Here is a 15963-nt window from a genome sequence, read left to right on the forward strand (position 1 = left end):
GTTAACCTCCCCCCCCCCATCCCTCCTAACCCCCCCCCCCTTTGATTTTTTTGTTTTTTTTGTTTTTTGTTGTTAATTATTTAAAAAAAAAAAAAAAAAAAAAAATATTCCCATGGCTGACCCCCCAACGGAGCCAAATGTCAAATTTTCAAATTTCGAGACCAAAAAAAAAAGCAAAAAACGTGTCCTCTTACACCCCCCGCTGTTGTTGTTGTTGTTGTTGGGTTTTAAGGCTGTTCGATCTGAACAAAAATTATTTCCGCCTACAAGCTATACTATTCTTCGAATTATTCATCTATGATGATTAGATGGCGCTGTTTTTTTTTCTTTGGCTCAAATATTGATTCAGTCATTTCAGTGTTACATTTTTCATCAATATTGCTCCTCGAATGGTCGCCACTGAGTTTCACAGCTTCTTTTCGTTGGTTGTAACCGTTAAATCGATGGTGCGGGCAATAGTTTAGGTATCGACCGTGAACAGGGTGCGAGTATTAATAAAGGTTAACTGTGCAGTGCTAAACTATACTTTTCCCTTCCTTCCTCCTCAAGAGACATAGAAGGCGAACATGAAATGATATAAATACTAAATAAAAATTAGCGTATAGGCCTATATATATATAATAAAAGAATAAATAAATACAGTTGGCTCTTTACATCACTTTGGAAAAGCTATTATAACTCAACAGCTACAATGAGTGATATCTACCTGTCGCTTTTATAAAAGCCACCAGAGCGTGATGATCTTCTTTCCCCAATAAATTATGTTCACTTCTATATATCATTATACAGAAGATAAAATGGGTTGTATATTATGCGACAAAGTTTGTATATTTTGCAGCTCTATACTATACATTTTGTTATCCTTTTCTATTGCTATATGTAAAACCATAGGATACATGTATGATTTACAAGTACCGTAGACTAGGTCAGAGACGTGGGCTCTTGGAGCAGCATAATGAAAATCCACGCTTTCGAATTGTTGTGTTGGAGGAAGATGTTGAGGATATCCTGGAAGGCTCATAAATCAAATGATTTTGTCAAGAACCGAATTGGAGCAAAGGTCATCATATGCCAGAACATAGATAAGAACAAGTTGCAGTATTTCGGACACGTTTCTAAGAAAGAAGGTGACAACCTGGAGAAGTATATTACCCAAGGTCATGTTGAGGGTCGACGACAACGTGGTAGGCCAAAAGTTTGATGGGCTGACGGAATAAAAGAGTTTACTGGCATGAACAATACGGTCACAAATGGTCAGTCATGACTCGTAGGACGACGACGAGACTAGGTTGAGCAATATAACCTTTTAAAGGGCAATCCAACCTTTTAGCTTTATAATAAGTTGATATGTATACAAGCAGAAAATTAAGAGATAGAGAAATGTTGAAAGCTTGAGATAAATCGGACCAATAAAAAGGAAGTTATGAATGTTTGAAATATGAGACGACTAAAGCTATGCAAAGCTCAAATTGGCAATTTGGTCAGTGGATTGTAATGTAGTCACTGGCAACTCTCCCATATGTCATGTACAAACATATGATTAATTTCTTTTTTTCTCAAAAGTGCCTTCTCCCTTCGAGCACTACTCAATTATTTGTATGCAAGGCATATTTGTATAGGTCCTCTAAAAAGAAAATACACGGCTGAGTCATACCTGTGTGTTGGAACACATGGCAAAGTTGTCCAATCCTTCATCTCAGTAATATAAGCAATTCTTATTTTTATTCGATTTTGTTTAAACTTTCACCATTCAGAAAAAATGGTATAAAAAAAAAATACAACGTAAAAACCAAAAACTTTTGCAATTTGGAAAGAGAAGCAAGTTTAATGTCAAGAAATGTTATGCAAATTACACAAAATTCAGTGATCGGTGAGTCTTGATTGAGTCATTTTGTGGCATGAAACTCTTAGGAATCCGAACCACTAGTGAATTTTGCGAAAACACATACGCACGACAGGTTCTGGTTTTACAATTTTGAGTTCAGATTATGATGTATGAAATCACTTTTCAACAAATCTCTCAGAGAAATATATCATTGGAATGTACAGGTACATGATGATCTGCAATATTAGTTAGAACAATCCCCAGAGATCTAGCGGGAAAAGAAAACATGGATTTTACGTCAGACTTGCTGTGGCTAATGTCTTCTCATGACTAGGCTGCACATGTATTTACAATTTTACAATTCTTATCATATTATTTGGTTGTGAGCATTGTCCTTTGTGACTTTATTTCTAATTGTATTGAAATGTTTTAATATGCCTTATATGTATAAATACATTATTATTTCCAATGTACTTTTGAAATGATGTTAGTGTAGCATTGTTTTTTGTTGTGATTGACTGATCCAGTTAATTTTATAATTTTTATGAAACTGAGAGTTACTCTAGAAAGGCAAATGATTTTTTATTATCAGTGTTCAAGATGATGTTATTTCAAATTCATCATTTTATTATCACGCCGCATTGAGCTTGTCCTTACCCCCCAGAATGATCTGTTAATTGTATTACATTATATACTTTAAAGTGCATTCTGAATGCCTTTTTCTCTTTTGTAACAGGAAGCTTTCCTTAAATGTTTTTGTTTTAATGTTGTTATTTACAGTACTAGTAATTGTAGGTGCTTTAGAATCAGAAAGATGACATCTTATTTGGAGATAGAAGGGCATTAACCCATTGTAAAAAGAATATGAGTTGATACCCTCCTTGCTCTAAACAGGAGAATTATTTTGCCTCTTTGTTGAAATGAAAATAATATTATGCAAATTGTCTTGTGTCACATCTTTTTCTGATGGAGAAAGTTGATTTTGCCAATTCATCTGATTTATGCAAATAAACTAATCGTAGACTGTTTTACATGACATGATAGAGCTGCGTGTAAATCTTTAAACCTCATAACTGTTCTGCTTTAATTTACAAACAAAGGAAACATTGGAATAAAATCCCTAAAATGAAAGATTTTATCTATTTGCATTGTTGTTGAACTAGATACCAGTTTTGATATTAGTTTTGATAATCATTTCATGTAAAAGAGGCATTAAACTTAGTACAAAAGAAGATATTTCAACTGTTCTAGGTTCATAAAATGCACTAAACAACATTAAATGTTCTAAGGTATCCAAGTGGTGAAAGTACTGAAAAGAACGCCAAATTCAGTGATAATCATGTATTTTTCATTTGACTTTTTAAGCACTAAAAGAGCATTCTGTACTCGTAGAAAGGCCCATTTTATCTCTGTTAGACACGTTGCCGTGTCTTGCCCAACAAAGCAACTTTCAAAGTATCGTACCCAAAATACACCAATCCCAGTTTATACGATCAATGAGCAATAGTTTGCTATCAAGCAGCGTGTTTCCACAGAAAACATCGACACGGTATTTTCCGTGTCATACCGTGTCATACCGTGTCATACCGGGTCAGTTTTCCTGTGGAAACACAAGCGTGTCGGGTCGAGTCGACCGAGATGCGGATTATCAGATCCACCTCTGGGAGGTGGATCTTGACGTGTCGACCCCAAAGAACTCCCTGTAAAATCTCTGTGGAAACACACAGCGACAAACCGTGTCTGGCGGAGCATCAGAGCGCGCGAAGCCCCAATCACCACTGCAGCGTGATTGGTTGAAAAATACTCTGAAATACGCGTATACAATAATATGTTTATATACGCGCTGTACGTAACAATGAAAAATGTACGTCACAATAGAATAGCGTGGAATCCTGTGTAGATCTGAATCCACGATCGAGGTCAAAGGTTGAATCTTGACTTCCGATTAACGCGGCATTTTCCTGACTTGGAACACGGAATCGGGGCGAATCGGAATGCTGCGCTCTGTGGAAACAGATTGGTTTAATACCGTGTCGCCGCGACACGGTATTTCAATCCGGAAAAGATAATCCGGGTTCCACTTTTTTCTGTGGAAACACGCTGAAGGACACCCTCTCGGGCTGGAGAAAGAAAGAGAGCGAGAGAGAGAGAGAGAATGGAGGGGTGACGGGGGCTGGATAAAAAAAGAGTGGAGGGAGGGAGACAATACGCACACGCACACACAGGGCCCTACATTGGTTGTGTGTCTCTGTATCTCCCCATCACTCTCACTCTCACACTCAAACACACGCACCCGCCCATACTCACACACACGCACACACGCACACGCGGACACTGACACACACACACGCGCTCTCTCTTTTCATCCTTTCTTCCTAGCCTGTATCCCTCTAGTACAGTGTGAATGCAATAAATAAATCAGCTCCCTCCTAGCCCTTACCATTCTCTTTTATTTCGATTCTGTATCACTTATTTTCCCGCTTCCCTCTCTGTCTATACAACTCATTTTGCTCTCTCGTTTACACGCGCACCCACACGCAACTACACAGTTCATATTTATCCACTCCACTTTACAGTTAAGCCCGTCACACACTACACATTGTCCTGCGATCCGATTTGTGTAGAAAGTGTGGTTAGATATGATGGAAATCTAAACAACCATGCACTATCCTCCTGATTTAGGGTCTAAATAAAAGAATAGTAACAGTCGGAATCTTGGTGCATTTCACTCTTCTAGTCACAATATAAGCCGAATCGGCTTCATAAATCGTTAATTTCAGAAAATTTGATTTTTTATCAAATGACTAAGTGAAGATTTCACATGTTTAAATGTTAATATAAAACGATATCATGATTCTTTTCAAAATCGAATCGTAGTCAGATCTTGTATTGTGCGCCGGGCTTTTATACTTAAATTATAACCATGATTCGAATTGACAACGATTGACACTTTGAGAGAGAAATTGGAAATAGACATAAATATCTCAACTTTGGATTCTTCTTCATTGAGGACCCGAAATGACATTTTAATAGTAATTTCAAATTTGCTGAAAAACCCAATTAGCTGCAAATCGCGAGTTACGTCACAACATTCGCAAGATAAGCAATATGATAATTTTTAACATTTACTTATTTATTCATACTTGCACAGCTGTCATAAAGTGCAGTCCTGTAACATAAAACTTATAAAAACTCATAAAAATTTATAAAGAAATATATTACACTTATGTGAACATCATCCCAAAAATAGATGCACTTTGATTTTGTTATAACGATATAAAAAAACGTATGAATGTGAAAACTTTTACAGCATCGTTCTATTTTGTTCGTACTTCTACTATATCGTACTTACCCACAACTGCTTTATTGTACAACCAGGCGCGTACGCAGACGGGGGGGGGGGGGAAGGGGGTGGGGGATTACTCCCCTCAATTAAAAAAAAAATGTGTGGGTATCGCAGGATATAACCCATAACTCCTCACTTTTTCAAGTGTAAAAAAAGAAAAAAAAAAGAAAAAAAATTGTGCTTAAGGATGAGAAAAAAAAACTGACCTCGACCCCCCGGCCCCCCCCCCCCACTGAACGAAATATCGATCGGCATAATTTTCCAATTTTCGGGACAAAAAAATATGTGCTCTTAAGACCCCTCCCGCTTATTCAACGGCCGGCAGAGTCGTTGCGAAATTTTTGGTCAAAAACTGGACTCCAAAAAAAAAAAGTGCTCTTACCCCCCCCCCCCGCTTATTCAGCGGCCGGCTGAGTCTTTGCGAAACTTTCGGCGCGATTTTCAAATTTTAACCCCCCCCCCCTTTGAAAAAAAATCCTGCGTACGCTACTGTGTACAACCCATGCTAGATATAAGCTGTAAAATAAGTAATTTTTAAAAGAGTCGTTTGAAAAATTGTAAGAAATAAATAGGAAATAGGTCTTCTTCTAGTTTCTAATATGTTTATACACTTCTGAAGTATACAATAATATTAAACTTAAATATGATGATATCAGTGATTAAATACGTACCGGAACATCTGATTTAAAACACGATTGCAGCTACTTTTGAAAAACTAACTCAGGGGCGATTTCAATGGCTTGTTGTATTAACGTCAGAAGTAAACAATTAAGAAATAAATATTTCAGAGGCAAACATTCAAAGGAAAATATGTTAGAAGAAAAATTGTCAGCGGAAAATTGTCAGAGGTAAAAATGTCAGATGTAAAAGTGTCAGAGTTAAAAACTTCAGAGGTTATAATGTCAGAGGTAAAAATATAAAAACAAAAGCATGTTACAGGTTAAATATTGGTAATGGTTGTATGTTAGGCTTATTGAGAAAGAATAACGGAGGATTCTCTACAGTAATTATTTCAGCGCTGCTTTAATTTTGTCTTTTTTTAACTTTTACATATAGCTCCGTTTAGTCTCATTTGACAACGCCCCCTATCGTCAGAGCCAGCAGCCTGATACGTTAGCCAATGGACTTTTACAACAAAAAATTCGTTAAAAATTCATTTTTTGTTTAAACGAAAAGCACATCACCCCGACGTACGTTATCACTAGCTCTTTCATTGGAACCCTCATGTCTCATTGACTTTTGAAAGTTCACCGACCGTAATTTCGCAAGCTCGCCATTGCCTATATAACACATGTACAACAAGTCGAACTTTGGACTCAATTTACCACGCGATTGTAAGGTTATAAGTCAAGCACACGAAGGATAAGAAGCATGAATTACCATAGATCAGTTCTGATTTGTTCATTATGTCCATTTCATCCATCCCCCACCTTAATTTTTCTATTTAGTAGAGGCAAGCATTTTGCCGAGGTAAGCAAAAACATGAATATTCATGAACGGTCAGACAATACAGCCTTTTAGTACGTAACGTATAGTGGGCCGTATCGCTCTTGGAAGTGTAAAATGGCCGCCGCGCGTGCGAGCCCACTTCAAGCGTTATCACGGGCGGGAATAGGCGATGATCCGTAAAGGAGGTAGAGGTCAGTGGTTTGTGCTAGCAATGTTCCAGCGAGCGAAAATGAGACAACCGGAGCAATATGATTTACCTTTCGGCCCAAAATTAAGATTTTTTTGCCCGATTATTGCCGAGGGGAGACGGGGGCTACTTCCGTAAAGTCCGTATTAAAAGCTCTCTTACACGCACAAACAAAAAAAAAGTTATCGGCCCAAAACTCCTCCTCCGCATCACTTGGGGAGGAGGAGGGGCACGTTTCTCTGGTGCCCCCTGAATCTACCACTGGCATTTCTGATCGATTTGGATTACCAAATTTGAGTTTAAATAAACCTATTTTGTTGACAGATTTTACTCTTATTTAAGATATCACGACTTTGACAGATTGTCATTTCTTGAGCAATAAGCTAAATGTAATTAGTACCAACATTGTAAAACCCAACGGTGAGAGTTATGTATTAAACATTCATTCATGCACCTATGGCAACATAATTGTATGGAACACTGTTGGAATTATTCTTCACAAGACAGCAAACAAACGGTATACATGAATTAAATCTATTAATTTGGCGATGATTTTTCCAAAATGCACGAAGCGGGACTACTCCATTGGTATAAGATCTGTGGATATTTGGGGTCATTATTACCATTACGAACTGGTCTGTTTTGCGGAGTTGGTTAGAATTAAATACATCTTTTTCCCTCAAAGAAATACATAACACAGAAACCATGAAGTTCCCTGTTTAAGAATTAATTATACAATTATTCTGTAAAAGTCATCTGGTGGGCATCACAATCTGTCGGGTTTTCGATTTTTTTCCGACGACGCAAGTACACAACGGCCAGGACGATGATTACGACAACAACGAGAACGATCGTCGATATCACCAGCGGTATCCACACATCAGGCTTGACAGGAGATTCTATAGAAAGAGAGTAAAGAATTAACATATATTGTTAAAAGATATAGCACAAGTTTGAATAAATAGCTGCATTAAGTATTTAATTCAACGCCTGGGTGGAGAGTGACAAATATAGACCAATTTCTTGCCAAAGGACATTAGTGACGTGGCGGGACTCGAACCGCGGACCTTGTGATCGACAGTCCGGCGACGTATCCACTCATCCACAATCACAATCACACGGTGAACATTTATTCGATTTCCATTCTTCACCATGAGAGTAGACATTTCCAACATTATTACAAGGCAGCAGTGAGTTCGAATTAGAGGGACCCATGTACGAGATTGGTGGTCCAGATATGTATTTACAAAACAAATCATTTTACGCAGTGGCAGGTTATTTGTCTGTTTTTCTTTTGAAGAGGGAGAGTGGAGCACAAGCGCTCCGTGCCAAGTATTACAAACAGTCTGACATACGTTAAGTCTCACATCAAAAAGTGTGTCACCCCCTTGTAATGTTCTTGAGCACATTCATGTACCAGGTCTCAGAAGACACTTCAAAATGTGGTTATTAAGGGGGGGGGGGTGGGGTTGTCAGTTATATTCCTAATTGCGCCCTCAGGTGACCTGCCTGTGCTGATTTTACGTACCATCAGGTTTGTCTACGGTACTGCACTTCTCTTCAGAGATCGTGGTAGACGTGCAACCGATGAGTGATGAGTTATCAGGAAGTCCTGAGAGTTCAAAGCCACGATCATGCTCCGTTTGGTAGTCGCTGTCCATGTCGAATCTAACACAGATATAGAAGGCACTGCCACAAGCAACAGCAGGGTCTGCACTGCCGAAATCAACAGCGAACGCCGGTATCTCGCCTTTCACGTACTGCTGTGACCTCTGCGTATCATCTAGAATCTGTTCTTTATAGTCATATCTGAGGAGTATATATATTTTACTAAACCTGGGTGGAAAGAGGCAAATGTAGAGTAACAATGTCTTACCAACTAACATTTGTTCCGCGGCGTGATTTTAAACGCGAACAGTCTGGTGACGTATTAACTATATAATGTCTTGTATTCGCTTTTCACATTTCAAGGAACTAAGTTCTTGAGAACTTTTCGAATTTGTTGAGGTTCTATATTTTATAAAAAAACCTTTTCCGTCATTCTTGGTCGCTGCCGGGTAAGTTTGATGATTTTAGGCATACAGTTAACTCTCATTGGGCATTGCTATCTCATATGAGTTTAATTTTTCCAATAACAGACAAACTTTGAAGTATAAATGTTGTCGGCATATCTTACCTCTTGCCAGTGTTAGTCTCATCAAGGGCTACCCAGGCACTAAGTTTCCACAGATTTATCCCTGTAAAATTTGTAGTGTGCTGGCTTTCATGGATGGTGATCAAGACTCGAAGGTGGAATTGGTCTCCACGTGCCATGACAAACGGTGACACTCTCCTCACCCTTACATCTTGGATAAATAGGATGGAAGATGAGAGAGAAAGAGAGAGAGAGAGAAGGAATAATGACGAAGTGATTTAAGGAGGTTATGCGATACTTGGCTATCAAAAGAATAGGCAAGTAAAAAGTGCACTGCGTGCCGTTTTCCAAAAATAAACCATTCGGAATTGGAAATAAAATAGGCCTACATGTTAATATCATATAATTATGTATGTTAATTATACGTAAATATAAGCATGGTATATGTAGAAGGGGAATGCAAGAACCTCCAATTTCCCAAAGCCCCCCCCCCCCAAAAAAAAACTTCTGGAACCGCTCTTGATATTTTTGTTTAAAGGTACAAGTTTTATCGTGTCACATAACAAAATAGGAAAACCATTACGCCACCCGACAATTCTTATTCGGGAGGCGATGTAGTATTTATTTTATATACCTTACTTAAGAAATCCAGCCATCTGCTTGGTCGAAATTGGAGTCGTGATTTTAGCCATTCCCGTAAAGATAAGAAAAATGCCAAAACCGATTAATAGTCCCAGAGTGAGATCCCTCAAACTTCCAGTTACAACAAAATTTTTTTTTTTTGCTGCGATCCCCATTGATTTACGTGTTAAAATGTTTTATGAGCGAGCGCAGACACCATAAAGTGCTTTTTGTCTGCGATTCCCAACTGATCGAAAATTTCAGTCCTTTTTCCGGCAAAGATAAACAGACAGTGTCTCGGATTTTCCGAGATGTTTTAACCAATCTTTACTCAATAAAAGGATAAGGTAAGAATTCTTCGTAGATTTTTGTTTCAATTTGGCATATATAAGACATATCGACTGCTTTAATATTCGAGGTCTGGCTGATTTTATATGCTCTCGGGAACTCACGCAGACCCTGCCATGACCCATCGGCGTCGGCGCAACAAAAACTGGAAGTTCACATTCGGGCGATAAACTTACGCCCCCCCCTCCCACTGTCAACATTAATATACATCTCTAGTTTAGAGTCAGGAGGCGAAATATTTCATTCCCTCATAATAATGTGTTACTTTGCCTAGATTACATTTGCCCCGGGCGCCGTTCGACAAATTGGTCTTTGAATTTTCGTGCGATATTTTGGGCATCGTAGGACCAGGGAGACATGCCCTGGTAGGACGCTACCGGCTACGATGTTTGTGTTTACATTATCTACGAGCATCGTGCCACTTTTCGTATTAGCCCTCGGAGGCAGGCCGGGGCAAACTCGTACAAAGGCTGCATGCTCGGAGAATGTAGGGAAGTCGTGAAAGTTCAGTGCAGTTACCGTGCAGTCTCCGCAGCCTCCGCACGGAAATCGTAAGGAGCCCGTGCAGAAGTTGCGGGGATAAGGCGCGGTGACCGCGCAGCCGCCCTGCCGTTTTGAACCCTTTTTTGCCCCCATGTTCACCGAAAATCGTGCGTTTGCTTAACGATCAGCGCCAGGCCTCCGCGCGATGCCCGTGCAGGATTATGCATTCCACCTACGACATGTCTACGGGCTACGAAATAACGAATCAAAATTGTAGAGGTCGCGGAGCCGTGAATCCGTGAGAAAATCTCACGGTCGCCTCCTGCCTCCACACGGAGGCCGCAAGGGAAAAGGGTTACGGGCAGGATACTCAGTAGTCTAATCGCAGGCCAAATGTAAACTAGGCTTAAAAACTTCAGGATATATCTTACGATATGGGCAGGATAGACAGCATTCGCCTTCAAGTCTCACAGGCCTGTTGCAATCAGGATCGGGGCATTCCTTTGTAGTACACGCAGCTGTTCCGTTGTTACAAGTACATTGTGTGCACGGATCTCGTTGCCAGACATCTTCGTGCAAATGTTTTCCTCCCGTATCCACACAAGGATATATGTGTCGGCCTAAAACAGTTAGAGTATAATGACATCGTTAGCTATTTCCTACCGGGTCAATAAACTATAGTTTTTGAGAGAGAGAGAGAGAGAGAGAGAGGGGGGGGGGATCCAGACCGGAAGTTAAGGACAGAACTCAGAAAGCAAGGACGAGGGTTGATCGGAGTACAGTCTAGACTGATTCCGATGCATATTTCAGGAGAGCCTTTTTTTAAATCGAATCTAATCTTCTGAAGGTGAAAAAAAAATCGACATATTTTATAAATGATAATTGTAAAACACAAACATGGAAGATTATATATAAAAACAATGGTATATTGGGATATCATACAAGCCAGATAAAAGGTCTCATTGCGAATGAACCCTTGTTGCGCTCATTAACAATGTATGGTGTAACTCCGGGGTGACATACCCACCAATCATATGGGGGGGGGGAGAAAAAACGGGGAGGGGATGTGGAAATATGAGAAGGGGATGTTAGAACACATTGAACTAGAAGCGGCTCTAGGGAGCGGGGTGAGCCTTTGGGGCTTAAGCCCCCTCCCCCAAAAGTGTAGAAAATAAGTGCAAGAATCTCATGCCTCCACCACAGTAGGCTATCCCCTCCCCCAAATTATGAGGTCGAACGGCTAATGCCCATACATAATCATTGATTGTATATAACTAACTAAATATCTAAAAACATTGGTGTTCTTTGTAAATTACGTATATTTCTGCCTGAAAAAGTATTGTTGATGTTGTATAATAATTGTTTAATTTTGCCTTACTTACATTACTGTAATATCACCTTGGTCGGTGTGGGAACAACTAAATTAGAACCTCTCTATAAACTTCAAAAGAAAGCTTTAAGAATATGTACAAATTCCTATTATCAAACTCATTCACGTCCCCTGTTTTTTCGCCTAAGAACACTCGATATTTATGATATACATACAATTAAAAGTACCATTATGATGTATGATGTTTATAATAATTATGTACCTAAAAGAGTTTGTCAAATGTTTATCCTTAATAAATCAGTTCATTCATATAATACTCGTTCCTGTATCAAAAATCATTATAATAAAGGTCTCTACCGAGTTAATGCTTTACTCTTTTAGACATAATGGTCCCCGTATTTGGAACGATTTAACTGATAAGCCAACAGTATGCACAACTATATCATCCTTTAAAGTTCTATTAAAGAGACAGTAATGGTCTCTTCTTATTTCCCTTAACTCTTTCTTTTAACTCGTTCTACCTTGCAATGTACCATGCTTGTGTGTGTGTGTATGGTGTGTGTGTTCATCGGTGTGTATCTATAATGTGTAGTATCTTATTTATATATCGTTATTGTCGTAGTAACGTGTACAACCATGTAATCTCGTTATTTATTATTTATGTCAGGGGACTATTATACTTACAAGTTTTTCAAACTTCCTTTTTAGTCTCCAGTTTCTTAACTCAAAAATTGTCAGATTATGATTGTTTCATGTTACTTGTGTATATATATTATGTTAAGGTTTTATGATTGAAATAAATGAACTGAACTGAACTGAACTAATCAATGTTAACATTGTTAGGTCCGACCATTTTACCCATCCGATAAACCTTGTGTCCCCCACCCCTTCCCTGTAAGTCGCCCTTTACCCGGGCCCCCATAGTTTGGCCTACTTCCTACCATTACATAATGAAGTGCAGCCAATCATCGGTGCAGAGCTGGCTGGGTTACTGCTTATATAAAGATATAAAGATAGACGAGTAGGAATGAAGATGTTAGACAAGAGCGCCAGGGAAATAAGGATTTTGTTGTGCCAATCCCCTCCCGATAAACTTGGAAACCCCAAATTTGTTACAAAGTAATAGTTGAAGAGTCCCGGAATCAGGCAAAATATAGCAGATTTCAGTGAATTTAATACTGCTTCCGGGGCTATTCAGCCCACCCAATAATCTGTGTATCCCCCTCCCCGTCGTTCCCTGCCAGTCGCCCCTTCAACTTTAGCCCCCATAGCTAGGCCTACTTCTTACCAGTACATAGTGAAGTGCAGCCAATCAACGGTGTAGACTTTATGGGGAAACTTCTAAAATGGAAAGGAAGACCATCGTATGTTACTGCATTTCTTCCACGTTTCAGCTCAACACAGACGTTGGCCTCGCCGCAGTTTAAAGACGGAGCAACGAAGGTATACACGACGTCCAGGAAGATGAGTTTTTTATTTTTTTTTATGTACCTCTGCGATGCCTGATCAACATTGAGAACTTGCTCGGTGAAACCTATCCTGGTGTGACTGAGAATGACCAAAGTGAATGCAAAATGAACAATTCACATACTGACTAGTATTACTGGTATATGACCTGGTTGTATGCATCCACTGGCTTGATTTGAGCGGGGATCACAGTGATTAACTTTGAATTTCCCATCCCAGGCTCAGGTAACGCCGAACCATCCGACAATTAACAAATAATCAAATAAATAAACGAATAATAATTAATATGTAAATGAATAGATAGATAAATAGATGAATAAATAGATGAATTAACTAATGATTTAATCAATAATGAAAGTTATTAACGAATTCAATAAATAAACTAACTAAAAAATACACTTCTCTAGCAAATGCAATGATAATAATGCGACAAGAATGGCCTTCATTCCCGAGTTTCTGTACTGACAACGCGATTCAAATCGGGTTTTATTAATACAAATAAAACTAGACATATAATATTTGTTTGGAACAAGTATAGGTGGGCTGGTCAACTAAAATTCGAGACAAAATAGAGCATAAATTAGCGAGATACTGCTTTAAAATTCTTAAAAAACAATACCATGTAGATTCATGACGTGAACGAAATTCACCTTCTATAGGCATAACACGCAATTTAAAAACTTTCTTATATGTGCCCTTTAATCGAAATTTTCACTCTGATGACGTCATCAAAATGAAAAATGGTGATTGTTGAGCTTGTAGAAATTTATCTTAACTACAACATATCGAAATTTGGAAGAAAATTGATCAATATTTACAGAGGTACAATCAATTTCCCATAAATATGCTGATGTCATAATATGCAAATTCCTATTTTTAGGTCGAAGGCCATTATGATGATGTCTAAATATTTTTAATAGCCAAATGAGACATTAAATCATATTTCCGACTCATTCTCTATCAAAATATGAAAAAAGATTGGGGGTCCAGTTCCATCCCAAAGAGCTATAATAGAATTTCTATAGGCATGTTTTTGCCCATATATGCTATGTATTACAAGAGCTCGCGCGCACGGACATTTATCTTGAATGGACGCTCATCTTGTTATGAATGGTCATAAAGAGATAAACATTATATCAAATTGTTCGAAAGAATATGAGAAATATCATAATAGAAAAAAAATAGCGATTCTTTGTTGTGTAATGGTGTTACGCGCGTAAACGCGCCCGCATGCGCGTGTGCGCGATTTTTTATAAAATGCTTAAAATGACCTGAAACGTATGCAAAATAAATTTGAGACGATTTTGAGCATTTACAAATTTTGCGCGCGCACTGACGCACGGACATACGCGCACGCGCGCGTTTTTTGACCTGAAATTGACCGGACTGATATTGACCTTGATCATGATAAATATTATTGAAAAATCACTTTTGGTTATGAAGATATGATCAAGAGTTTATTTTCAGAAAACTTCACAAAATGGCGCCTAGATCACGTCATCAGTCAAGGTCAAGGTTGAAAACTTTGCTGTGCTTTGTTCATATGCTTATACATATTATGTGTGACAAATTTTAAGACATTTGATTTTGCCATTTTCAAATTATTTTGAAAACAAAAAAGTGGGTCGAAATAAGAAAAATAAATAAATAATAATAAATAAAGGCGATTTTAACAAAAATATCAGGTGGTCTGTATTAGATACAGCCCACCTGAAAAGTATGATACATGATTGTAGTCCAAAGAGTAAAGATGACATGTTTACAATATAGAATGACTAACATATATAAATAAACGTAAATATTAAACATCTACAAAACAGATCGTAGAATAAAGGCCTACGTACAAAACTGGGGAATATCGAATACGAATATTAATAGAAATACAAATAATAATAATAATAATAATAATAATAATAATACTAATAATAATACTAATAATTAAAAAATAATAATAATAATAATAACAATAATAATACTAGACATTTGTAATGCAATGCGCCTTGTCTGTCAAAATTAATACTCCTGGTGCAGTTGTGAGAAAATTGCATGATTGAAGGGCATACGTCTATTAATTAATTCAAGAAGGTAGGCAAGATACACATAAGTTTAAGTTTAACTTACTTCGGGACTAAATTTTGCAATAATATAATAAAAAATGATTTGAATATGTAAGATAACATACGCTTAAGTTATGAATTGAAACACATGGGAGATACTGTTGTAAAAAGCAAAACAAAAAGTACATTACGGTAATAAAAGAAACGTTTTTTTTTTAGCGCAGGTTATGACTCTTCATCTATGTTTTTTATAAGGAGATCGTATTCACATACCTGTGAGTAGTGTTTACAGGAGCAATCCAGGCAGACAGCTCCCAGAGAGATTCGCCTCTCAATCCTGACGTGTCTCGGGCATTTATAAATTTGACTTCTACCGCAAGAACTATTGTTGCGTCAGCGTTATTCGTCACATTGCGTTGACTTTGAATGGTAGGGCTGACATTAAGCACTGCCAGGTCTGATATGAATCAAGATTTAAGAAATAGACTTGATGACTAGTCATAATATCATAATACAAAAAAAAGAGGGGGAAAGAAGGGGGGGGGGTGAATAAACGTTGGATGCTGAAACATTTGATTTCTCGTGTCTGATATAACATATACGCAGCACTTCGGGAAAAAAAGATGACGTAATCTTGAAAAAGAGAGGCCAACAAAGTTAAGAGAAGATAGCAGAAAATTAGGAGAGAAAGGGGGGTTAGAGAGTATCACAAAGGG

General features: G+C 38.1%; 1 protein-coding gene and 1 long non-coding RNA gene across 2 annotated transcripts; both read right to left on the reverse strand.

Annotated features, from left to right (window-relative positions):
- Positions 1 to 7010: 7010 nt before the first annotated feature.
- LOC115923767 lies at positions 7011 to 11008 on the reverse strand. The gene is made up of 4 exons (XM_030985061.1): positions 10825 to 11008; positions 8984 to 9152; positions 8336 to 8616; positions 7011 to 7706 (listed from the first exon to the last, which is right to left on the reverse strand). Exons 2-4 carry the CDS (start codon positions 9118 to 9120, stop codon positions 7546 to 7548), a joined length of 579 nt encoding a protein of 192 aa, XP_030840921.1. The 5' UTR covers positions 9121 to 9152; positions 10825 to 11008; the 3' UTR covers positions 7011 to 7545.
- Positions 11009 to 13202: 2194 nt separating this feature from the next.
- Positions 13203 to 15576, reverse strand: LOC115923768. Its single transcript, XR_004064077.1, has 2 exons — positions 15521 to 15576; positions 13203 to 13271 (listed from the first exon to the last, which is right to left on the reverse strand). It is a non-coding gene; the product is annotated as an uncharacterized LOC115923768 (long non-coding RNA).
- Between the last annotated feature and the right edge of the window lie 387 nt (positions 15577 to 15963).

The sequence above is a fragment of the Strongylocentrotus purpuratus genome, unplaced genomic scaffold (assembly GCF_000002235.5).
Source record: "Strongylocentrotus purpuratus isolate Spur 01 unplaced genomic scaffold, Spur_5.0 spur5_scaffold_14, whole genome shotgun sequence".
Classification (NCBI taxonomy): Eukaryota; Metazoa; Echinodermata; class Echinoidea; order Camarodonta; family Strongylocentrotidae; genus Strongylocentrotus; species Strongylocentrotus purpuratus.

Coding starts and splice junctions, on each gene's coding strand:
- LOC115923767 (XM_030985061.1), bottom strand. CDS start 9,120: ATGGCACGTGGAGACCAATTCCACCTTCGAGTCTTGATCACCATCCAT. Junction 8,617..8,983: donor GAGACTAACACTGGCAAGAG/GTAAGATATGCC, acceptor TATACTCCTCAG/ATATGACTATAAAGAACAGA. Junction 7,707..8,335: donor TACCGTAGACAAACCTGATG/GTACGTAAAATC, acceptor CTCTTTCTATAG/AATCTCCTGTCAAGCCTGAT.